This window comes from Lepidochelys kempii, chromosome 1, assembly GCF_965140285.1.
Source record: "Lepidochelys kempii isolate rLepKem1 chromosome 1, rLepKem1.hap1, whole genome shotgun sequence".
NCBI lineage: Eukaryota > Metazoa > Chordata > Testudines > Cheloniidae > Lepidochelys > Lepidochelys kempii.
In genome coordinates this window covers 225,820,729-225,846,662 of record NC_136380.1, presented here as the reverse complement: position 1 = coordinate 225,846,662, position 25,934 = coordinate 225,820,729, and the positions used below count along the sequence as shown (strand labels likewise).

Here is a 25,934-nt window from a genome sequence, read left to right as displayed (position 1 = left end):
TGTAGTTACTTTTGTAATGTCTGTTAAAAGATTTAGAAAGGTCTCTTCACTCTAAAGGGAAAAAAAACCATGATTTATTCCTAAACAATTTTCTGTTTAGCTTCCTAGCAACATATTGCTTAATCGTTCCCTTAGTTTGTCCAAGGGAAATTCCAGGCAGAAACATGCGGGACCATGTTTTCACAGAAGCATTTAATACATGGAAGGGAAATGCATGCACAGTTCTTATTTACTCCAACAAGGAGTCACAGAGGATGGACTTGAACTGTATGCTATTCAGCAATAACTCACCCTGAGAAGTAGGTTACTATATACTCCAACGCCTTTGTTCTTTACAGAAGGTGTTCCTTTACAGATAGGTACTGAGCATATAAAATAGTTTGCTACAGTGTTCGATGAAATATTCCATCTGATTTTAGAGTATTGCCAAGAAGCGACTATTCTTACTCTCACTTTAAAGCTGGGAAAACTGAAAAAGAGAGAAGGTAAAGTGACTTGCCAAATATCAGAGTGCATCAATGTCAGAGACAATGACAGAAGCCATTCATGCACTCTAGGGCAGAATCTGGCCCATATATTCTCCAAAAAAATTAAAATGATAATTTCCTGTATTTATGTACTTTAGCTTTCTATGAATAAATGCTTACCCTTCTCTGAGCAGGTAAAATAAACTATTAAGAAGCTTGCTCTTCTAGCCACCATCAGAGGAGAGAAGTTCTGGAACAGCCTTCCAAGGGGAGCAGTGGGGGCAAGAGACATATCTGGCTTCAAGACCAAACTTGATAGGGTTATAGAGGGGATGGTATGATGGGATACCCTAATTTTGGCAATTAATAGATCTTTGACAATTAGCAGTAAATTTCCCCAATGGCCTATGACAGGGTGGGATCTGAGTTACTACAGAGAATTCTTTCCTGGGTGTCTGGCTGGACTTGCCCACATGCTCAGGGTTTAGCTGATTGCCATATTTGGGGTCGGGAAGGAATTTTCTTTCAGGGCAGATTGGAAGAGGCCCTGGGGGGTTTTCACCTTCCTTTGTAGCCTGGGGCTACACGGGTCACTTGCTGGAGGATTCTCTGCACCTTGACGTCTTTAAACCATCATTTGAGGACTTCTGTAGCTCAGACATAGGGGTTTGTTACAGGAGCGGGTGGGTGAGATTCTGTGGCCTGCATTGTGCAGGAGGTCAGACTAGACAATCGTAATGGTCCCTTCTGAGCTTAAAGTCTAGGAGTCTAATCTAGGACAGAAAGATTTCAGTAATTTTTAATCTTTCTTCTGTAAGATATACAGCTGTAAAAACAGAGGTGCCAGTGTATCCACCATGCTATTGCTAAGCATGGGTAGTGCTGAAGAGGGAAAGTGACACCTGGTGACCAAAGGAGGTAATCACTCATTAATACTTGGTAAAATAGCTCAGCCTAAACGATAAGGGCCTACAAACGGATACCTAAAATGAGGCACCTAAATAAAAGTGCCTGCAATGTCGGGGGTGCTGAGGAAATGTAGTCCCCACTGAAGGCAATGGCAGTCAGTCACTTCTGAAGTATGCCGTATAAACTGCCACTTACAGTACCTTGCAATTTTGAATCCTTGCTTTTCTCTGAGTTCTCGCTGGACGGGCGGTACCTGCTGTGTGGGCGCTGCCATAGATCACATTCACAGAAAGTCACTTTTGGCCAACATGGAATAAAGCGAACCGTATTATCCTTAATAGGACTGCCACTCAGCTTTACTGCAGAGGTTCTGCCTTGACCCATTCCCTCCCACCTTGTTTCCATGAAACCGTATACATAGCCTTACTGTTTGGCGGGTGTTGGATGTCAAGTGCTAGGGAACAAGGGTGGGGGCCAGGAAGGGCGTTAGGATGTGGAGCATCACAGTGCCTAGAAAAGTCACAGGCACAACAGTGGGATCCACCCAGCCTGCGTTGGGTGTCTAGGTTCCCTGTACAATGAAGGGAGAGAAGAGCGAGGTGCCTGAGAATGTGACCCACAAAGCCAGCATGATAGGTGGCACCTTGCCTATGTGAACCAATGGGAAATGCTGAGGATAGGGTTGTGTCCCAGGCCCTGGCTCTCTTAGGTGGCCAGGGCTACATCTACACTGCAAAAGGAAAAGATGACTGAGTCAACTGAGTTGGGATTGCGGGGCTCACACTACGAGGCGAACACAGCAGCGCTCCTGGGGTCCAGGCCCCACCCCGAACAGCAACCACCATCCTATCAGTTTTAGCCCCCTCAGCATGTACCTCGCTAGTCACTTGACCCAGGTTCTGAAACTTGCTTCTGGGGGGCCTTTGCATTGTAGAGCTCCCTAGTCTGGGCTGCTGTGAGGCACTTAGGGCTGCTAGCAAGCCCTGATCTGGGAGACATTAGGTGCTCCTCCACCTAAGTCACGTGCATAGGGCTGAAATAAAACAGCTGTGGGGAGTGGGACTGCTTATAACCTTACCTGAGTAGTGGACAGGGTACGTATCCAAGATGCGGGTGACCCTGTCCCAGTTCCAGCCGCCTCCTGAGCATGCCTAAGGGATCAGCTCCACCCCCACCCCCCACTCAACTTAGGTGGAAGAACACCTCTCTTCCCCAGTTTGTGAAATGCTCTGGGGGGCTAGGTGTCTAGATGCCTAATGCAAGGCAGCAGCATGCACACCCAGAGGCAGAAACATTGGTGCTCAAGCAATTTAACTGCAAAACCTTAGGGTGAGTTGAGACACCTACGGGGTAAGGTGGCAGCCAAGCAGTATTGTTATAGCTTGCAGGGGCACCTAAAAAATGGGACTTCATGCTGAAGGACTTGAGTGGGTGGCACCCTAACTTTTTTTTTGGGGGGGGGATTACAGTTTTCTATCACTGCATGTTTCCTTTAAGGGAGGAGGGAGGGGCTCTAGTTGCAGCTAATGTTGTAGGATTGAGCCTGGGAATAGTTGGACTAAAAGGCTATATGTATATTCAGTTAAATGAAGAAAGTTAATTCCAGATTCCTTGCCCTATGGCATAAGCCTGTTCTACAACCCAGCCTCTGAAAGCAAGCCAATTAGCCCGAGAACCAATCCAGCTGGGTTTCATAGCATGCCATAAGCCAAATTGAATTACTGAGCTGTAATGATCTCTCTTCTCTTTCTTTCTTCGTGTTCTGGCTTAGCTACAGCCACTCATTTTGGAAGCAGAAGTCCGAGTAGTAGCCCTAACAAACCAACGTTTGGATTTCTGTTGCATGCAGAAGCGATGCTGGGGTTTCTCCTGTGCCTAATGCATGCTAGGTGGCAGTATAATTCCATAGAAGGGGAATGCAGGGCTCTCTCCATGCTGCCAAAGAATTCTTTTCACTCCTCCTCTTTGCCTGTGGCTGGAGTGCAGAGAACACACCTCCAAGACTCCAGCTGCCGGATCTTATCCCCATTTAAGCTGATGTCACAATCAGCAGCTATTGAGTTCTGTGGCTAGATGAACCCTTCAAGAATTTGTCCTTGTCAGCCTTCCCACTTGCTATTTATTATAGACTTTCAAGGGGGAATGGGATAGTATGAGCCTCTGTTGCTCATGGTATTCTTTTCTTGTAAAGAAGTCCACTTATCTTAGCCTTTTGGTTAACACATTGCCAGTAGATGGGAGGTCAGATTTTTCTTCCTCATTCTTTGTAAGACCAAGGCCCCATGCAGCAAGATACTGGTTTACGGTTGATGTGTTCAGGTTATCCAGAAGTACCAGGAGGTTGATGTGATTTCTTTCCTCTTCCTCACACCAGTTGGCTGTGGATGATTTTTGTTTTTTTAATTCCCCAGGATGATTTCTCTAGATTTTGAAATCCCCTGCTAATCTATAGTCAATACTATGCGAACTTAGCAGCAGAAAGCGCCTGAAATATGTGGCAACCCCCTGCTTAAATTATGCATCAGTGTTAATTCTTGGCTGCCTGCTTTTTTATCCCCCCCCCCCCCCCCAGCATCCTACATTGGTCTTTGTTTAGTCTTAACCTCATTCCAGCCCACAGCCAAGCCCATTTAAAGAAAATTTTATTGAATCTCTAAGGTGGGGGGAGAGGAGAGAGGAAGACCTTAATCAACCTTTAGCCTAGCTAGTGGTTAGAGTACTATCTAGGATGTGGGAGAGCCCTGGTTCAATTCCCTCCCTCCCCATCTCTTCCCAAGGGGGAGAAAGGCTTTGAAGAGGGGTCTCAGGTGAGTGCCCTAGCCACTACAGGATATTTCTGATGTGATGTTCCCTAAATCGCTCTTGTTGAAGTTGTTCCACTGTGGCTAAATAATTAGGAGTCACTGGAGTAGGGATCCTGGTTCTCCTACCTCCCAAGTAATCACATTAAGCCCCAGGCTACCATGTCATTCCCATGCATACTGTCTCTCTCTGGCCCAATGATTCTTTCATCATTTAGCCACAATGGAATAGCTGCAACAAGAGAGACTGAGACGGGTCCTCCCTCGCAGCAGAATATCCCATGGTTCAGTGGTTAGAACATTCCCCTGGGGGGGGATGTCAGAGATCCCTATTCAAATCCTTTCTCCCCCTCAGGTGAGACTTGAAACAGAAGGTCTTCTGCAATCCAGGTGAGTCTCTGCCCAGAGGTTAGAGGGGTCTCCCCTCCCCCCGATTTCTTGCTAAAACACAATAGGGGCCTAACACCAAGAAAGTATTTGCAGCTGAGACTCCCAAGCAGAGGGAGACACCTCCCTCCAGCTCAGACTGAGGTCTAGTCTACACTACAGATCTATATCCGTATAACTACATCACCCAGGCGTATGAAAAATCCACCTTTCAGGGAGCCCGTGGATTAACTATGCCGACGGGAGAGCTCCCTCCCATCGGTTTACAGGATCTTCATTGAAGTGCTACAGTGGTGCAGCTGTGTGAATGCAATATTTTAAGTGTTGGCCTGCCCTTAGGCACCAAACTCTGAAGGGGTGGGGCTTAGAACAAACCCATCACTTTGGCACTTCCCACTAGCTAACTTAGGCAGGGAAATGCCTAGTGTGCTAGCTTTTGTGAATCCAATTCTGAGGCACCTATCTCCCTATCCATTCATTGTGCAGGAAGCTGAAGCACCAAACTCAGGCTTTGTGAACCCCAGTGATTTTTCAAGGTGCCTTAAAGTGAGGCACAGTGATGCTCAGCATCACCACACCTAAGTTCCTTTGTGAATCCAGCGCATATGCAGCTACAACTCACTGATAGTCAATGAGACTCAGGCGCCTAAATAAAATCACTTAGGCACTTTTGCATCTTACAAAATGCACCTAGACTGCACTGTATTGATGACAATAAAAATCAGTATTGTCGGTGTGTGTGTGTGTAAAATCCATAGCAAAATAGTTACTTATTGACCAGCCATTGCCAGAACATTTTCCCCCTTCTGAACAATGGTACCACAGTTAATTCCTCTCAATCTTTTGCTTCTTCCATGACTGTCTAAAGCAATTGCTCATAGAAGACAGTGTCCCCACTGCCACATAATTAAACATAAAAGATACTGGACAATCATAATTTGATATTCAGTTTATTAAGAGACATTTTGTGATTGCAAAGCTCAGTCACACACAGCTTCTGTACACAAGCTGTTCTGTTTGATGCAGCCCTTCATACTTAGCTGTGTATGTAGAATTACCTGAGGTCTCACTACAGTTGCCAAGGTCAAATCGAAGTCCAGAAACACAAAAGTAAAAAGCCTGGAATAGCAGTATTAATTGACCTGTCTGCTTGATTATGGCATAAGCTTACATTACATTACACATTTAAGTCTAGCGACATTAGTTCATTACTAGAGACAAAAGCTGAGTAATAGAACTGACTTTTATACTCTATTAAATAGGAGTCTAAAAATATAAAACTCCAGAGCCTAGTGAACATGTGGGAGAAACAAGTGTTTCAGAATCAACCTACACCTCTTCACCCTTCAGCTGAGGTGTCAAAGCACTCAAACATATTTTGGAATGCCTCCAACAAGTCCTCCACCACCATGGATAACCAGATTCTATATTTCTGATTTTTGTTTTTAAAAGGTGAAAAATATTCTTTGATTGTATAAAGGCTTGACACATTTACTGTATTTACATTTCCTAGTCTCACACCCTTCTTCCTCAGTGAGTTTGTCAGTTCCCAGCATCTCACATGAGCATCTCCAGCCTGGAATGTGTCTAACTCCTATGCCCAGGATGTTGTTACAACTTGGCTAAATTCAAAACCAGATTCTCTCCCCCTCCCCCCTGCCGAAGCCTAGAAAAATGCAATAGTTTTCAAACATGCCACATTATAAAAACTTCAGTAGTTCTTGCTGTAGCAGTGTTCCCCTCCCACCAGCCAAGGGAGTTTGCTCACTCTTGCCAAAATGATTCACCTTTGAGCAGAGGCATTTCAGCCCAAAAGGTGCGCTCGTAGAAAGTTAGTAGGGGGATAATGGAAATGTGATCTTCATTACCCAAAAAACCCCTTGAATGAGAGCTCAACAGACTGCAGATCTGTTAATAAAACATGCTTGGTCACTATTAGTAAAGTTACCCATTGCTGACATGGGGTAATGTTAAACATGGTTTATATGAAAATGTAGACCCAAACCATTTCAGAAACAATAGTTAGAACACTTATGACTATGCTTGGCTCATCATTGTCAGCAGTGGGTAATTTTTCTAGCGTAGAACTGGCCATAGAAAATGAATATGACAGTTAACGAGGAACTAACAAGTTCTTGACAAGTGAGCACGTTCTACTGCACCAGAGTGATGAAGAACATCTTTAAAGATGTTCACCCCACGCAAGTCACGTGATTCCCTGGCACAACGAAAGTTACTGTCCATCCTGCATGACAGAAAAACATCAAAGCACCCCAAGACATTACTTCTGTCCTACAGCATTTGTTGGACAACTATCCACATGTGGAAAACGTAATACACTAAAGGCCAAGTTTTCAAGTGAATCTCAACCAAGCCTTTAAATTTATGCATGTAATCATTAGCAACTGAAACAACTAATTCTGGGGCATGCCTTTTCCCAGACTGTCAATTGTAATAGTCTACCTCCAGATCAAGTTGCACAGCGAGTCTGCTATAGAGTTGGAAACAGACCCATGGCTGACCATATTCTGCTCTAACCACTAGGTTGACATTGCTTGTGCAGTAGGAGGAATTCCTCCTTTTGAGACCTTATTCATTACACCAGTTTACAAAAAAACAGACTTTTTATTTGTCTAGTTACTGATTTTGATCTAAAATATTGACATCAACATATGGTACTTCAAGAACACCACCCTGTCAAATCCACAGTAAACTAATTCACAAGTCCCTTGGAAATGATAGGGCAGGCAAGGGAAAGAGCCACCTCAGAGTTGAATGACTCATCATTTGGAGCATTACAAAATCAACTTGTCAACTATATTAAACTAGAATTGACAATTTTTCTCTCGGTTGAACGTATTTCTGAAGAGAAATGCTTTCTAGACTGTATTTCCAAAGTTTGCTGTTGCTGCACAAAGAAGAATCACAAAATTCCACTCCCACATCCCCAATTCTGACCCCTCCTGTGTGGGGCTACCCTAAGGTTTACATATTATGAACAAGTGAAAGTCAACAGTTAGATGAAAAAGAGTAATTGCCTAGTGTGCAGGATGCTCCTCCTGCCAACCTGCTTCATCCAAAGAATTTGCTCCTTGTAGTATTTGGAAAGGTGCTCTATTAAAAATGAAATATGAGTATTAGACAATCTAATCCAGGATAAGAAACCCTTAAAAACCATGTAAAATTAGGTCTGAATGCTACAGTGAGAGATACAAACTGCTCTCTCCCTTATTTAAGATACAAAACATTTTTTTTCCTCTTCAGTATAGTCTATTATATACTCTGGGTAAATCTGATGCTTCTCAAAGATGACAAAAATGGAGGGAACCAGCACATTGTCCACACAGCTGTCGTAAAAGGTGAGCATATTAGCAGCTCTTTGTGGGGGACGAACGTAGGTTGGGTTTCCTTTAACAAAGTCTCCAATGAGAACTCGAGCCACAAACATGGTGTTCCCTTTTGCAGCAGATTGACTATAAGAGTGGGCATACTTAGCATCTCTGGCAAAGTAACTTCCTAGGAATGACAAAAAAAGGGCACTGTAAGGATACTGGAGGTGTCTGCTGTACTGTATACATCAGGCACAAAAGAGTTAGCATAGCACAATAATTAAGATGTATCTGACTCAAATTTCAATAAATGAACTTTATGCTTATTGGCACCCCAGTATGCTTAGTGGAGATTTCACACCAGACAGCTAAAGGATTTTGCCGTAAAACTCCCATTAATTTAAAGAGGAGGGAAAGAGCAAGCTGGGTTATGAAGGAGTGAGATAGAAAGGGAGAGTAAAGAAAAATAGCATAGGCAGGGTAAGACATTAGATCAACAGGTATAGCACAAGGGGAAAAATAATGTTAAGAGCGGAAGGAAAAAAGACAGCATCATGGGGGCATAAGGGAGAAAGAGACCTCGTCTCCATCCAACAGAGAATTACCATCTTCAACTCCCCTCCTGCTGAGGTGAAGGAGGTAATGGACTGGCAAGTTTCCCTCTACTTCCTAGGAATCAAAACATGCCCCTGCCTCCCAATATAACAATTCTTTTTCAGCCCCCAAATTAAATTCTCTCAACCTCATATCAAATTCTCCACTCACGCAAACCAATTCCTTTTCAACCTGAAAGAATACTGGAGCTTCCCCCACATCGCTTCCCCCCAGGCATGAACAAACAAATCACTGCAACTTATAAAGACCAATTACCACTGTAACATCATCATTGGGTACTTTAAAGAAAGTCTGTGATCTCATATACACAGTCACGTCCTCCTCACCTTTTCCATAGTTTGTTCCATGGACCCCACAGATTCTCCAGTCAAAATTTTGATTGCAGATGGCTTCCAAATAGGAATTGTTGGTTCCATGGAACAGGAGCTTCTCATCTACATCTTTCCCTCCATTTTTCTTCTTCATCTGCTCTTTTTGCCTGATGTGAAAAATATTTTTAAAAGACACACACTATAATATGGATGAGATTTTCCAGCCACCTACTGTATTCCACTGGCAGTCAAATTAGAGCTGCTAGTCTGGGAACGGCAGTAAAAACTACTAGGAAGATGGAAGAGAGACAGTAATTTTTAAAGAGCATGAACATTTATGTTGTCAAAACCTCATCTGGATTTTCAGAAATCATTTTACTGTGCAAGTCAGCAACATTGTCTCCTTCAGAAAGGGCTCAAAGTTAAGGGGAACAGAGAGACCATGTTCTTGTCTCCCTACATTTGATAAAAATCTGAAAGGGAATGTGGAAAAAGATACAAGGCAAATGGATTAAGATTAGTTCTCAGGTTGTGGTAAAAGCTGTCAGTTATTTTCAAGGTCTGTTCTGTTAAAACAAGCCATTTCTAGCAAACTCCTTTTTGCTGCTTAGCAATTGTTATTGCTTGGTTAGACTATTAGCTCCACCATTGCCAAACCCAAACTGTTTGAGGGGAAAATGTTCTGTCTATCTAGGTAGGGTCTTATATGCTCTCCCCACCCCCTAATTGCCACTGCATCAAAGCACTCTTCTTAAATGTTTCTGCTGCTGTTCTTAATTGGCCAACTATGCTGCAGACATTTAAAACACAAAAGGAACTAGAGCACATCAGTAACAAATAACCCAAGCCTTGGGCATTGTACTCAATGTAGTTGGGCTGTTTTACACCAGAAGCCCCGAATATGCCTTCAGGGACCTTGCCCGGAGAGAGGAGTGCGACACATTTGTAAAATACCCATTAAAAGAGAGACTCTAGATCCACTGCAGCAGACTTATTCAGGGATACAGTCTCCTTTTGAACTTGTGCAGACAGTGAAGACACCGATATCGGGGCAATTCAATATTCAGGAAACACAGACGTACTTGCATCCCAATTCTGTGTGCTAGTCCCATCTGTTAAGTTTCGTGGATTAGCTACTCCACGCAGAGTCAGCAGCTTTGCCGTAGAGGGAATGTGACCTTTTCCAAGAGGGGGCGCTAAAGCTCAGCGGCAGCAGCACATCAACAATGAATAGCTAATTATCCCAGAAAGGTCTGAGGGGTATTTCTGAGAGTTCCTTTAAGTAACCACATCACACCGGGCAACCTCCAGAGTTAATGCCAGTCACCAGCATGTATGCCCAGGAGACAGCCTTGGAAGTTATGAGACTCACACCCCTTGTTATTGCCACGACTAGGGTAACGTAATAAAATAGATACAAACCACTGAAAGACTTGCCAAAGGGATGGGTTCTGAATCCTCCTTATTCTCTGGATAACATAATTGTTCATTGTCCTTTTAAATAGGGTCTCAATTTCAGTGAATTCAGAGGATGGATTAGTGATCTCCACTGCCTATAAAAATACCAAGCCACAGCCAAAGATTACAGAAAGTTTCAACTGGGTGTAAGGGGTGACCACACTTTCATAGGTAGAGCCAGTGAGACCAAAGGTGGATCTTTTGAGTGTATGTAGGGCTTGAAATCCTATTCACTAACAGAACAGAACAGCCCAGATAGTTGCTAAGTGAGCTCCCACATTCTGTTCTGTGCAGTGTACCTCTCTTTGAGAAGGACCTCTCAGGTGGAGGAGAGATGAATTCAAGTGTTTGTATAGGTTTCATACTTTGTCTGTTGAGATGGTGACCTGTCAACTATAAACTAGGCTGAGACTACCAACTCCTGTAACACAGGGCTACCAGACAGACCTCAGTTGGTAACAATTTTTCAGTCACTGCTGCCTAGGGCAAATATGAAATCAAAACTTGAAGTGAAAGGCCCCAATTCCAATGTCTCAACGGTGCATCTTAAAACAGGGAGCAGTGGCTGCTCTGGAAGGCATGGTGAAAGCAACAGCTTTGTCAGCTCAGTCAATCAAAAATGAAAATTCAAGCACATCAGTGATTTTGTAAGTTAAGTAGGATTTAGATGTGGCACAATGAGATCTGTATCCAGTTTACTTTTGTTTACTAGATATTTATATATTAGACAACCTCTGAATGGACAAATCTTAAATCGGTTAATGGGATTTTAGAATGATCCAAGCTGCAGTGGCAAGAATTATTTCTTTAGATTTTATTAAAAAGCCTACCAGTGTGAAAATTGCAACTCGCATTTCTTTTATGCAAAAAAACACTTTACGAAGCCACTTCACAATAAAAATCAAGTTCATGCAAAACTCACTTAACAAATTAGAACTTCCCCTCGGCTGAGCCCAGTGTATTTCACATCACAGTAGATCCATATTTTGTGACAGGAGAACTGCTGGACTGTGCAGCAATGTGAATTGTGTCACTGTATTCTGGCACCAGGCAACCGTAATTATTCATTTTGTTCATGTAGGAGAATAAAAGCATTTTTGTGGTCATCCAAACTAACAGCATCTTCCATACTGCTCATTCCATGAAGGAATTCCCACCCCTTCCTTAGCCTCAATATCACCCAGAAAGCCTCTTTCCCCCGCCATCATGCTACCATCCCAAGCTTTCCTGGCATCTCCCCAATCCATGTACCACTTGCTGCTTTGGGTGGTTCACTTGTCCAGTGCTCTCTGCCTTAGAAGTAAGAGAATGAAACTCTCAGCTGGGTCTGGGTAACAGCAGAGACCAGGGATACCCGGGAGAGAAACAGCTAAAGCACATGGAGTGGGGTCTGCACAGCCTGGACCTGAGCAACGGAGCTGCTGAAGCTGCTACAAGTTCCCCACTTCCTGGGCACACGTGGCTGGAGGTGGGGAGGGGTGGTCTGAGCCCAACTGGCCCTGAACAACACTGGCACAGCTTGGCCGAGGAGCTCCTGGCACTGCCTGCAAGCTATGTACCTGCTTCCCCTGCCTCCTTCCCTCTCTCACCCACACACACACCACTTGCCAGAGAGCAGGGTGAGTGCTGTCAGGAAAGGGTTATGATCTTACAGAAAATATCTGAGTGGCAAATCCTAACTCGCCTATATCCAGAAAAAACAATTACATTGATTGCCAAGCAGCAAACACACTGACTCATTTCTCCTGGATTTTATAGAATCATTCCCGTTTCACTGGAGTGGTTCAAACAAAAATAAAACCAAATCTCAGGCTGGCAGAATACCACCACATCTAAAATTATAGGCTGACGTGTTCTGTGGTATAACAGTAGCTTTGCACTTGTAAGCATTACTATCCCCATATTAGAGATGGGAGTAACTGAGGCAGAGAGGTTGAGCGACTTGTCCAAAGTCACAAGATCAGTGGCAAAACTAGATCTTCTGACTTCCAGAAACGCTTTCATCTCAGCTCAGTGACTTCTCTCTGGCATGACAAGAGTCCACAGACCTAACAGAGACACAGAATGGAGAGGAGAGAGACCAAAGACCTCTTGATGCCAACTGGCAGAGGTCACAGCAGTACATCAGGTTACAGGGATCCCCTAAGTTCACCAAAAGGTGTCATGTTATGTTATCTTCTTCAGGCTTTGCAGTTAAAGGCCGAGGTAGCGTGCAATGGAGACAGATTTCTCCAAACAGGAAGTGGGAGACATTTATCTCCCTGGTTGACCACTGTGTATTGTGTATCTTACAATGGAAGCCTATTTGCATATGGAGCCAAATGCTAATGAACAGATTGCAAGTGCTGCAGGAAAAAAGCAAAGACAGCAGGGATTATCCTGTTTAAAAGTAAAAAAGACAGTGAACTTTTGGGAATATCACTGCGGGTACGGATGTATACCTGGCATCCTTCAATCTGGAAAGACAAGCTGTCAGTGGGCTTGATCTTATGAAAGGAAGATCTGAACCGTCCTGGTTGAAAATGCTACAAAAAGGATTTGGGGAAGCTATGCTATAGGAAACAGGGGAAAAGTTTAGGCTTTAGCAAGCATGTTATTTTGTTTTATACGTAAACCATTTCTTTCCATTATTCTTTCTTATTATCATTTGAATCTCTGTTATTTGATAATAAACTTATTCTTGTTTTCACTTTCAGTATCTCTGACTGCTGTGTGATAAGCAGAGTGATAATCCTGAGTTAAAGCTTGTCAGATGTGTGTGTTGTTCCTTTAGAATCGGATAGTTCTGCGAGTGTTGAGTGGGTCAGGGCCTGGGCACTCAAGAGAGGGGTGCTTGGAGGACTCGAGAGGTTGGTGTGGGCTCATCGCTAACCTGTGGGGTGCGGGGGAGATGGGGAGACTTGGAAGGCCTCATGTTGCCAGAAGCTGGTGGATTCAAGGAGCTGATTCACAGCAGGCATGGACAAGGCTGCCTTATGCCAAGGGCAGGTGGTATTAAGGTGCCTCACAACCCTGGGAAGCGTCACTAAATGCTCTGACCCTAACATATATTTCCATATGTTAAAAGGATAGCATACTAGAATATAGACTACGAAGTGTTGAGATATGTAAGGGTTAAACAGAGACCTGGGAAACCGCTGGTGTGCAGACATGGTATTAGGGAGTAGAAGCACGGGTCGGCACCGCTTCTGTGCTTGATACATAGAGTGCTACCCCTCTCCCTTCCCGTCTCCTGGTTAAGGATTAATAGGCGTTGCAGCTGCATAAGGAATATGGGGATCTAAAGGATACTCTTTGTGTAAAGCAGTGTTCTCTCCCCTTCCCTTCCTTTCCCAGCTACATAAATGAGCTCAGGGTCATGGCCTCTTCCTCCCTTCCCTGCAAACTGCTAATCAAGGGAATCTGTGGCTGCAATTACTGCAAAGAAATGTATCTTCAAGGTAAAATTATTTGTAAGATATGCTAATGTTGTAAACAGTACAGGGGCGGGGATAATTATATTCAGTATATAGCTATTAATATTCATTGTATGGACATTAATATTACTCAGTAAGGGTTTTGGGGGTATTGTAGTAAATGTAAATATTTACATACTAACAAATAAAAAAAAAGAGTGCTGTAACTAATTCAGGGCTTCCTCAACAATTGGGTCGAGGGGAACAAGTACCACAATAAAGAAACCCCTCTACTCAATCCGCTTCTGGGTCAGCCTGCTCATTCTCCAACACAAATATTATATTCATACATTTTACGACAACATCACAACTCATTTTTTGCCATTTCTCTCTCTTCAGCTACCAATTCCATTTTGTCACCATTACACAAAGTTTAAAAAAAAGGAGGGGGATTCACAACACCTGATTTACTAATCCTAACAAGCTATCAATATCTAACAATATAGATTATAGACATATAAACTTCTACTTTGCATAGGATCTTTCATGTCTCAAAATGCTTTACAGAATAAATACTGCAATCTCCAATATTATGTGTAGGGAAGGAGGAAGAAAATAGAAGATTTTACACTAAACAGGGAAGACTTTTTTTGGGGGGGGTGGGGGAGGAGGAGGGGTGAAGAGTCTCTCATAAGTGATCCTTTCCAGTGTAGCAAGATTTTCCAGAACAGTTTGCAAGGCCAATGTCTGAAGTGTAGGAAATTCATCAAGGCTGAGGTGTCAGATGTTGTGAAGGCCACCACAGAGGCATGTAGATTCCCAGCCAGCCATGAAACAGTGAAAGAGGAGGATTACTACTGTGAAAGAAAAACCTTATGGTCAGAGAGGTAATGATCAATCTCAGATCAATTATGCTTCTACCTGGTCTACACTTTAAGATGGAAGATGTTAAATCTTAAAGTGTCAACTGAGACGAGGTACTTGACTGAAACGAAAGCTGGATTCTTTTAATCTCTCACCTCACTAACCACCAATAACAACAGGTTTCCTAGATGTCCAACAGCTCTTCTCTTACTGCTTAGCTTCATTTCTTTCAGAGTAACAGCCGTGTTAGTCTGTATTCGCAAAAAGAAAAGGAGTACTTGTGGCACCTTAGAGACTAACCAATTTATTTGAGCATGAGCTTTCGTGAGCTACAGCTCACTTCATCGGAGAAGCGAGCTGTAGCTCACGAAAGCTCATGCTCAAATGAATTGGTTAGTCTCTAAGGTGCCACAAGTACTCCTTTTCTTTTTGCTTCATTTCTTTGTGTCTGTATTATATATTTAACACTGTATGTGTTTGATTAGATATGAAAACAGAGGGGCAAAGATTTTACAAGCTCACGTGAGGCGAGCCAGAAGTTTCACTATATGAGAGCTATTTTCAATTACCATTTATAATTAGCAACAACCATTAATCTCTCCCATTCACAGGGGACCTTGACCTATGCTCAGATCTTAAAAAGGAACATTTGGTGGTGTCGGATGTGGTTAATGGTATATGGAGATTTTTCACTTTTAAGTCACTAGTCCAAACTTGACCTCGTAATGACCATATCATGATCATCATCTATGATGGTTCTTTGGTGGCCTATGTGGCAAGAGTTGGTAATCTCAGTCCAGTTCCTATTGAATAGACATGAACTTCAGGATACATCTACACTACAATTAAAAATCCATGTTTAACTGCAATGCCAATGTTCCGGCTCTGGGACCCTTCCACCGCACGGGGTCCTAGAACCTGGGCTCCAGCCCAAGCCCAAACATTTACACTGCAATTAAACAGTCCCTGAGCCTGAGCCCCATGAGCCCAAGTCAGATGGCATGGACCAGCCGTAGGGGTCTAACTGCCATGTAAACATACTTTGGTGGGTTTTCAAGCTCACCTGGCACACATCTTAGTCTCAGGACACTTTGGGCCAGATTTTTAGTACAGTGTCTAGTGGGGTTTTCAGAGGTGCCTGGACACCAATCTGCAACCTAAATACCTTTTAAAATCTGTCCCTTTGTAACTATATTTCCAAATGGCAAATGTTTCACTAGACCTGGACACTTTATCATGTCACTTTGGGCTCAGTGCCTTTCCATCAAAAGAACCTGTATAGGAACAACCCAATCTCACTGGAGCAAAAAGGAGAACACACAAGTACCTTGTACCCCACGTCAGGCAGCGCTGATTTGTCCCAGTTTCTAGGATAGTTTTGATCTGGAGCATCAGTCACTCTTTGGCTGTTTGCAAACAAAAAGAAAACCAGGAATGAGTCTATGGTACTTCCACTCCTGTCCTGAACCTTCTTCCAAACGGACAGGGTCCCCTTGGAATCAGTCTTTTTTGGTCACTTCCCTTGTAAGAATTGACAACACTGTTACATACTGCAGATTGCCAATTAAGTATCATCATGTAACGAGGGGGTTCCCAACAGGAATTAGTCCCCTGTTTCTGGTGGGCAGCATTTCTTAGGCCTGGTGTATACTAGTGATGTAAGTCGATCTAGCATGTAGTGTAGACAAGGCCTTGGCCCCTTACTATGCTTTTGTAAGAGACAAGTTCCTCCTCCTCAACACCCCCATCTCCTCTTACCCTGTGTACCACAGGAACAGGCAGATTCCTGCTCATGCAGCAGAGAACTGCAACGTTGCACACCGATTGTGGCACTGCTGCAACTTTCTGCAAACCAGCAGTTTGTTATAGGATTCCACCAAAAGCAAGAACAGTTGCACTGCAGTACAACCAACCGCTATGGAAGAATTGTTGAAGAGAATCAAGAAACTTCCCCATATGCAGCCACCATTCCATACAGGGGCATTTCATTTTACAGTGGAAAAAACAAACAAACAAACAAAAATGAACGCATTGTTGAGTACCCTTTCTTCATCTTTTTCACATCTTCTGAGGACACAAACTTTGGTCGCCTGCGGACTTCTCTTTGAGTTTGATAGCGGACATTTTTCTGGACCATTTCTTGAAAGAGAAAATTTATTTTATATGTTTTTACACACACACACAGAGCATGAGAGGAAATAAACATTCATTTGTTGATGGAATGTGGCCAGCTGAACTTTGTGTCTGTTTAGCAACAGCTATCTCTACAGCCCCACTACTTTGTCTCAATCTTCTCTGTCTCTTTCCTATGACTCTCTTACTCGAGCTTTCCTATCTTTCCGGAACTCACTTGCTCCCTCCATCTCACTTATACTCTTTCTTCATAGCATGGAAAACGTTCAAATCTACCAGACAATTCATTTAAATACATAGTAAAGCCATAAGAGCTCACTCCCTCATCTCCTGTCTTCTGCTCCCATTTAAGGCTGCAGTGAAGTTGACAATTCTGGAGTGGAGCGCTGAAGGAGCTTGACAGATTTTGTGCCCCCTGTGAGCCTCAGTAACCCTTCTGCAAAATGGGTATTATAATAATAGGCCAAAGGAAAGTTGTGAGAATTCATAAATAACTTTGTAGACCATGGAGATCCCCAGAAAGAGCTACAGATGTGTGATGGGTTACAGCTGATACACCTCACTCCTTCTTGTCAACTGCTGGAAATGGCCCACCTTGATCATCATTACAAAAGGTCCCCCCCACCGCTGGTAATAGCTCACCTTACCTGATCACTCTTGTTACAGTGTGTATGGTAACCCCCATTGTTTCATGTTCTCTGTGTATATAAAATCTCCCCACTGTATTTTCCACTACATGCATCCGATGAAGTGAGCTATAGCTCACGAAAGCTTATGCTCAAATAAATTTGTTAGTCTCTAAGGTGCCACAAGTCCTCCTTTTCTTTTTGCAGATACAGACTAACACAGCTGCTACTCTGAAAGCTGTGATATTAGAAGTATTCCCATCGTAGACTTGTCAGAAGCTCAGAATTAAGGCTGCAGGATCTGGCAGAAGAAAAAGCTGCACATGATGCTCTCAGGGAAACAGAGCCATCTTAAACAAAATCATAAGTAATAATCATAGCAAAAAAACCAACCAGCGGCTGGTCAAGTATCATTTCGTTTTTGGTTAGATGAGTCCTTCCACAAGTTTACTCTAAAAGGAAAAGCGTTCTTTAAAACCTCTTCCCCCCGCTCCCTCCCCTTACCTCATGCACCTTACCCTGCCCTCTTTGTCCAATTTCTGCCTTGTTTTGTTCGGTCATTCATTTGTCCACATACTTATGTTGGATCATATTAAAGAAGTTTTGTATTAAAATCACAAATGAGTTTGACTCCCCAAAGTTTAAATTCCAGGGTATTACTAATTAAGAGGTCTCTTGTTTTTACGGTTTCTCTCCCTCTGTGTGAAACTTGCAAGCTGCTAATTGTGTTAGTCTGTTCTCAAATCAATACTTTGTAACAACAACAACTACTCACACAGAGACTCCCCGCCCTTTTGTTCTATTTATCTTGCTTTGTTAACTGTGATTAAAATAGAGATAGAGGATGTATGCTTGGTGTGGATAATAAATGAATGATCAGGGAGGTGCCAGCCTAAAAATCCAGTGTCGATCAGCCTAAGAAGGCATCAAGTGGAAACAACCAGAGGACCCCCGGAGGGCAGACTAGAATCCACCCAACAGGCTCAAGGATGGGAGAACTGAAAATCAAGATAACGTCTGGCAGCACGGAGCCGTCAGGAATGTGCCATCTGCTGATTGATTCAGCAACAGCATGATGAATCAATTTCCATAGACTGGCATAGGAATAAATTCCTATAGAAATGAACCTCTAGAAACTGAGAACTTTGGGGTCTGATTCTGCAAACCAAGTTCCAGGAGCATCAGACAAGGCCCTGCTCCCTCCTCGTGTCCAGGCCACCTGGCCAGTGGCTTGGCACGAGCAACTCTAAGGCTGATAACTATGATAACAACCTTGCAGAACCTGTGTGAGTGTGAGAATAAATATGAAATTGAATGGAATGTTATAGCTATAACTAACTGCTTACTATAATTCTTTCTGTATTCACAATAAATGTGGCATTTTGCCTTTTTCCCCCTTTAAGAAGATCCTACTGGTTTTTATTTTATTGGTATAACACTTATTTACACATTCCCCACTTTACAGATTGCAGATTTCTCTCCTCTTACTACATTCCACCCTGCATATGTAGACTATTTCCCCTTCGTATAACTATCCAGCCAGCCCTATTTGCAGCATTCTTCCTCTGTACACTTCTCCCAGAAAAGCACTGCAACGTGGCATATCAAGGCTACCAGACTAACTATAAACTATAATGCATTGTGTTCAATTGGAATTAAAGGGTTACAGTACCTTTAAAATTGATCTCATATTGTTGGGAACCAGCCTGAAATTGTAGGATGTCATTTGGATTCGCCAGAAATAAATTCTCCAAATCATCAGAAGTTAGCGCAGAGGCTCCCTGCAGTCCATCCTATAGAATGGAAACGTAGGGAAAAAGTAATGGTTAAACCCATCTGGAAGGACAAAAGATTGTACAACTGCCTTTTTCATTCACTGATAAACGTGAGCCATGAATTCTGACCTCTGCTAGTAAAAAAAAACTGCATTGCTTATACGTCATTAGTGGGCCTGGGCCTACACAGGTAAATAAAGTGACAGCTCCCTAGCCACATCTATATCAGGTATAACACAGGATTGAGAGTGGAAAAATATAGTGGGAGGAGTGGAGGTCAACTTTGGTCAACTGAGGAAGCAACTTTGAAAGAGGCACACGGGGTCAGGAAGTTTGCTCCAGGCACAGAGGAAGTTACAGAGTTGTTTGTGGGAGAATGAGACTGAGGAAAAATAAATAAATGATAGTAATACTTAGCACTTACAGTGCCTACCATCCATAGAACTCAAAAGTGCTGCATAAGGAAAGGATGTCATCACCCTCCCGTGCCCCTCCAAAAATCTATACAATGAAGAAACCCACCCGGAATAGTTCTGGACATGAGAAATGCCACATTCATCTTCATGGGGCATTATCTTTGAAATGTAATGATGCCAAGCTTGATGTAAAACTGAACCATTTCACCGCTGATCACTAGCACCCCTCCCATGCCATCAGAGGTTCCAAAAGCCCCACCTGTTCTCTAACCTGCAGCTCCCATTGACTTCAATTGGAAATGTGCTCTGGAAATGATACTGGGCCCTTACAAGTTACCCGGTGGAATTCAAGCTGCTACTGGTTGGAACAAGCTATGAGAACATTTCTATTCCTGTGCCAGGCTATAGCTGCTCGTGCAGAGATCTCTTTATTATGGATGGAGTTGGCTGGGACACCATAGTTTAGGTTGCCTGAACACTCCTCCATTATAGACCCTTTTATTTCAGTTGCTTATAACTTTACTAAACTTTAACTGTTCGAGTTGAACTTTCCCATGCTAACGGAGGCTGAACTATTCAAGTTTTAGCGAAAACAGCTCAGCCATTCTGGAAAATTAGATTGGGGGGTGGGGGGGAGACACTTTGCCATTATTAAAAAATTCTTAAAATCATTTTGTTGAGAAGCTCTACAGCCCTCATTCTTTGGGAGCAGAGATTTGAAATTTGGCAAGGTGGGGGACTGCCCTGGGTCAGAGACTTGCCTTTTGTTGTCCTTGTGACAATCCACCTGAATTTGGCCAAGTTTATCAGCTTCCAAATACTGCCATTTTTACAAGCTCACGTGAGCCACAGACGTTTGTAACAAGTTTGGCATCTAATTTCTTCAAACATTCTGTCTGAACAGAGCATGCTCCAATTGAGGACTATAGGGGCTCAGAGGGCTTTTCCTGCCAGCCTTCCTCCTAGACGTCAGGGTCAACTTTGGTGCCAGGCACTTGAACAGAGACCAGAGAGACTTTCTCCTGCACACTCAAGGCTCCACTGCTGGTGCCCAGGTAGCATGGAGGAAGAGGAAGCAGCCTGAATCACATGCAAATGGGAAGCAGGGACAGGCTATGGTGAAGAGGAGCAGAGGGGGTGGGGACAGGTGTGGGAAATATACTAGGGGACGGGCTGAGAGTGACAAGGCAAGAGAGTCTAAAACCACTAGGATACACTTCTGTCCAGAACCTGGAAGAGAACTCAGGACTCCTGAATCACAATGTTCCTCTGCTGTCTAGAAAATGCACGTGTAATCTGCTGGCAAAGTAGATCTTTCATTGCCTTATATAGGATGGTCCATTTATAAGGATAACAGCCTACTACTGCTGCCAATTGCTCCATTAGCTCAAGCGGTAGAGGTCTGTGCTGTTCCAACCCTGTTGATGACCCACAGGCTAATCTGTAATATGGGTGTGTGTCAGCACCCCCTTGTGGCAGGACTGGGAACTATACCCACTTGACTCCCTCCCCGTTACGCTGCCAAACCCAACTCTGCATTTGTCAAGTCCTTATTAAGGCTCAATCCCTCCTGGCCAGGTCCTCAATAGTCTTTGCCCCCATTAGGATAATGGGACGGCAGAAGTTCCATGGCTCCAATAGGGGCTAATCAGTCTAGGTCTCCTGGGATTGGGAACTTCTTCTCTAAAAATCCCTGGCCGAGATAGGTAGTGGAACCTAGACCCGCCTAATCCACTGGGTTCCAGCTCAGGGCCCTTGTTTGGAACAGCGAGAATCCTTCTCAGTCCCATGCTGTTCTCTCAGCCGCTTCCTACCTTTGTAATCTTGCCAGCCTCCAGCCCTGTTTATCCCTCTTTGGAGCACTGGTTTGTCTGGCAGCTTCTCACCAGTCTGCTGGAGGGATCATCTCTCTTGCAGCTGCCCCACCCACTTACCTTGCAGCCCTTTTATCCAGCTGCTGTGGGACTGCCATTAAGCTCTGGCTAAGCAGGCAGGCAGTTGCTTTTTTAATCCTTTAGCTAATGAACCAGCATGAGGTGTATAGACCCTATGACAGGCTCAATATGGTTTCATTTGGTGAATGTTTTCTTTTGTCAATTTGCTTTTATATATACACACACACACACACACTTTTTTTAAAAGGAAATTACATACTGAAGATTACTTAAAGAGAATGTTAAAGTTACAAAGTCATATGTGAAAATAAATTAGGAAATGCCAGTATAAAGATCAGTGGACACTTGACAATTTTAGTTTTAAACTCTGCTCCTCAGCTGCCCACCTGTAAATTGTGGATAACATCCCTTCATCTCACAGGGGTCTTGTGAAGATTAATTCATTAATGCTGTGAAGCATTCACCTACTATAGTCATGATTGCCACAGAAAATTTAGAATTCTTTATTAAGTGCTGGGTTTGGACCACGTAAAGTAAATAAAGCCCAGTCCCACAGACTGAATGAAGAGAATATAAATAAATAAATACTGAACAACTACCCCTTCATTGATCACCATCCATCCTGACTGCTCTGAGGCTGAAGTCCTATGGGAAAAAATAGTACGTGATCATGTTGTTAAAGACTGTATCAGTGCGCACGTACAAGAGAGCCAAATTACGATTGCACAGGCTACTTTCATTCTGGCCTCTCTCAATTTTGGAGTGCTTGACTTTGCAACCTTAATAATGTTCTCTTTACATAGTTTTCTTGAGTAGAATACAAAAAAAAAGGGGGAAAAGCCTGCTACTGGAAGGGCATTCTTCATGAATGTTGCATATATCCTGTTTATGATTCCCCATCACTAAGCCTGCTACTGCTTAGATCTCTGCTTCTTGGATATGATGAAAGTCTCAGCTTTTCTCATGATATTTTGGGAAGGGGTAGAGAAATTGGTACAAGATTTTAATCAGATGCCTTTTTGAGGGGGCTTATAAAAGCTTATAGTGCTTGCTTTGCCAGAAATAAATACCCACACAGTGTCAATCATCTGGTTTTATTAATTGCTAACTACGCCATGGGAAGGGGCCCATTGTTTTATAAAATCAAAAAAACAAACAATATCTACAGGTTACAATATAGAGGAGACTATTTGTGACATCCTTCCAGAGGTGGCTAAGAGGGACATTACAAGGTGCTCACCTGTTTCCCATATTCAATCCACTGGCCGAGATCATTTTTCCAATACCAAATCCATTTTGTCGTCATTATGAATTTGGGGGGTTTTGTAACCGATGATGGTGTGGAGAGGCGTCGAAGCAGAGCAGAAGAAGAGGTAATTAACTTGAAATTGATGTTTTGATCTGCTGCTAAGCTAGAGAGAAATTCAGAATTACACTAGTGCTAACTGCATAAATTATCCTCTCTGATCACCAGCTGAAAGGGCTTTCACATTATAGGTAGAACTGGTAGCACTACCTCTAGTTAAGGTTGCTTAAGAAAAGTAGATCAGAAAATTGCCCCACGCAGGCATGCTCTGATTCAGGAGCTTCAGATCCTTGTGACCAGACACCCTCCTGCAAAAAAAGAGCTAACACTGTCTATATCTAACACAGAGCATGCAAACTACATGATGCTAGAGGCATCATTGCTGACTTTCTAGAAAGTCTGGGGCTACACCTAATTTATTGATACATGTTTTTTGTAATGAATGCTGATGATGCTAGTATTTGCTTGTGTTTGTATCCTCCTTGCCAGAAGAGTATAAGTTGTGTAGTGTTGGAGTTCACCAGCAATAAAAACCTGCAGTTGATCAGCATTCTTCTCATGCGGCAGTTATGGAGGGAATGGCCCTATTTGAGGACTCTGTAGGCTTCATCTGTCCCTCAAGCTGCACTTGGACATGCCGGATTTTAATCCTTGAGAAGCTTTGGAATTTGACTTAAAATAAGTCTGGCTGGCTCAGGCAAAGTGCCTCGAAGTGAGCCTTGCCTGACAAAGATGGATAAAAGCCTGCTGTTCTGGGCTGCCTGAGAACAGGCTTTGTAAAAACAGAACAGAAATCTTTTGTTCCTGGATAGGCAAGGGCCAGAACTCTCAAGCAATCACATCTGGCCACCCTTGAGCTTCAGAGATCACCAGTGCCCTATGATCAGAGTGACATGTCAGTGGAATGTGGGGCTTTGAGAGAACGAATAGGAAAGTGGGTGAATCTAGAGAACACTCCTATTGCATTCTATATCTATGAATAAGGTCTACCAGGCGGGCCCATCCTTCACAATGGAGAACTTCATAAAAGATTCGTCATGCCAAGTTCCAAATAATGGCTGTATAGAGGACTGACAGCCATAAAAACAGTCTGGGACAGGGGTTCCCAAACTTGGTTTGCGGCTTGTTCAGGGTAAGTCCCTGGCAGGCCGCGAGACACTTTGTTTACTTGAGTGTCCGCAGGTAATGGCCGCGGTTCGCTGTTCCCAGCCAATGGGAGCTGCAGGAAGTGGTGGCCCGGCCTGCGACGCTTCCCACAGCTCCCACTGACCAGGAACGGTGAACTGCGGCCACTGGGAGCTACCAGCAGACACTCAGGTAGACAAAGTGTCCGCGGCCCACCAAGGGCTTAACCTGAACAAGCCACAAACCAAGTTTGGGAACCCCCGGTCTAGGAGAAGCTTTCATTCAGTTATTGGTAATAACTTCAATATGAACTCTATGTTATTATACACCCAGTCTGTGCATCAAATGCTACATGTTTCATTTGCCTATATAATCTTAATAACAGGGCAGAACTCCTCTACAGGCTATTTCACTTACCACAAGAACAGGTAAACATTTTCATAAAGCTATCTACTGTCTAACTTCTCTCTCTTCTCCTGAAAAGAAAAGGAGTACTTGTGGCACCTTAGAGACTAACCAATTTATTTGAGCATGAGCTTTCGTGAGCCACAGCTCACTTCATCGGATGCATACCGTGGAAACTGCAGCAGACTCTATATACATACAGAGATCATAAAACAATACCTCCTCCCACCCCACTGTCCTGCTGGTAATAGCTTATCTAAAGTGATCATCAAGTTGGGCCATTTCCAGCACAAATCCAGGTTCTCACCCTCCACCCCCCCCCCCACACAAACTCACTCTCCTGCTGGTAATAGCCCATCCAAAGTGACAACTCTCTACACAATGTGCATGATAATCAAGGTGGGCCATTTCCTGCACAAATCCAGGTTCTCTCACCCCCTCACCCCCCTCCAAAAACACACACACAAACTCACTCTCCTGCTGGTAATAGCTCATCCAAAGTGACCACTCTCCAAGTTTAAATCCAAGTTTAACCAGAACGTCCAGGGGCGGGGGGGGGGGAACAAGGGGAAATAGGCTACCTTGCATAATGACTTAGCCACTCCCAGTCTCTATTTAAGCCTAAATTAATAGTATCCAATTTGCAAATGAATTCCAATTCAGCAGTTTCTCGCTGGAGTCTGGATTTGAAGTTTTTTTGTTTTACGATAGCGACCTTCATGTCTGTGATTGCGTGACCAGAGAGATTGAAGTGTTCTCCGACTGGTTTATGAATGTTATAATTCTTGAATTATAATTATAATTGCATCCGATGAAGTGAGCTGTAGCTCATGAAAGCTCATGCTCAAATAAATTGGTTAGTCTCTAAGGTGCCACAAGTACTCCTTTTCTTTTTGCGAATACAGACTAACACGGCTGTTACTCTGAAACCTCTTCTCCTGTGCACCCTCAAACTGTCTCTCTGTATAGTCTCAGAGATCCTGTTCAGCAACGATTTATGTTACTGAGAAGTCTCTAGCAGAAGCTTATGAGGTCAACAGACAGCTTTCAGGTGAAGTCTTGGGCATGAAGCATTCGATGGGCATCAAGCATTCATGCTCTAAATTCTCTTGAGGAAAGGAGTTAACCAGAAACAAGAGCTGGACTATCCTCGTGCTGCCCCAAAGCTATGTAGCTCCTTTACAGAGCTTAGCAAAGAGGTTTTAAGCATTATTATACCTGTCGTTTTGGGGGTCACAATAGGCCTTTTCGACTACCTCCATTCTGGGAACATCAAGCCAATTGACTCCATCAAACCTCTGCCATCGATAAGGCAGATGATAATGAATCATCCTGCAGTCATCTGCAAAGAGAACAAACATGCTAAGGAGCTCATATAACCTTAGAGCAGACTGATGGCAGGACACTGAAATGAACCAAGGGAGGAGGAATAAGCAGCAAACCCTGCAATGCATTATCATCATGATCTCTTTGGCCTTCTCCCCTTCCATTTGATTCTGCTCTCATGTACACTGGGGTAAATCAAAAGTTAGTCCACTGAAGTCAGAGCTAGATTGGAGTAAAACTGAAGGAAGAGTTGAAACATGCCCTTTCTAACTAGCGAAGCAGCGTAAGCTCTTTACATTATTGATTTTAAGTCGGAGTCCACACACCTTTCTTTGCTTAGATATCGCCCTGACAACTGACACTGGCATGTGCGAGAGCAGTGTTGTTTATC

General features: G+C 43.4%; 1 protein-coding gene across 4 annotated transcripts in view; it reads right to left on the bottom strand.

Annotated features, from left to right (window-relative positions):
- Nucleotides 1-5,498: 5,498 nt before the first annotated feature.
- LOC140899739 (protein mono-ADP-ribosyltransferase PARP12) overlaps nt 5,499-25,934 on the bottom strand; it is a 43,974-nt gene continuing 23,538 nt past the window's right edge. Inside the window, exons 6-13 of one of the 4 annotated variants that reach the window (XM_073315718.2) lie at nt 25,436-25,559; nt 22,622-22,793; nt 18,968-19,088; nt 16,579-16,675; nt 15,864-15,942; nt 10,242-10,372; nt 8,835-8,986; nt 5,499-7,678 (exon numbers count right to left, since the gene is read on the bottom strand). In XM_073315718.2, the coding sequence (XP_073171819.1) occupies nt 7,581-7,678; nt 8,835-8,986; nt 10,242-10,372; nt 15,864-15,942; nt 16,579-16,675; nt 18,968-19,088; nt 22,622-22,793; nt 25,436-25,559 (974 nt within the window). In that variant the 3' untranslated portion in view covers nt 5,499-7,580. Of the gene's footprint in view, nt 8,081-8,834; nt 8,987-10,241; nt 14,530-15,863; nt 15,943-16,578; nt 16,676-18,967; nt 19,089-22,621; nt 22,794-25,435; nt 25,560-25,934 lie in introns of those variants that run through there. The other 3 variants (XM_073315708.1, XM_073315738.1, XM_073315746.2) reach the window with 3 other exon arrangements.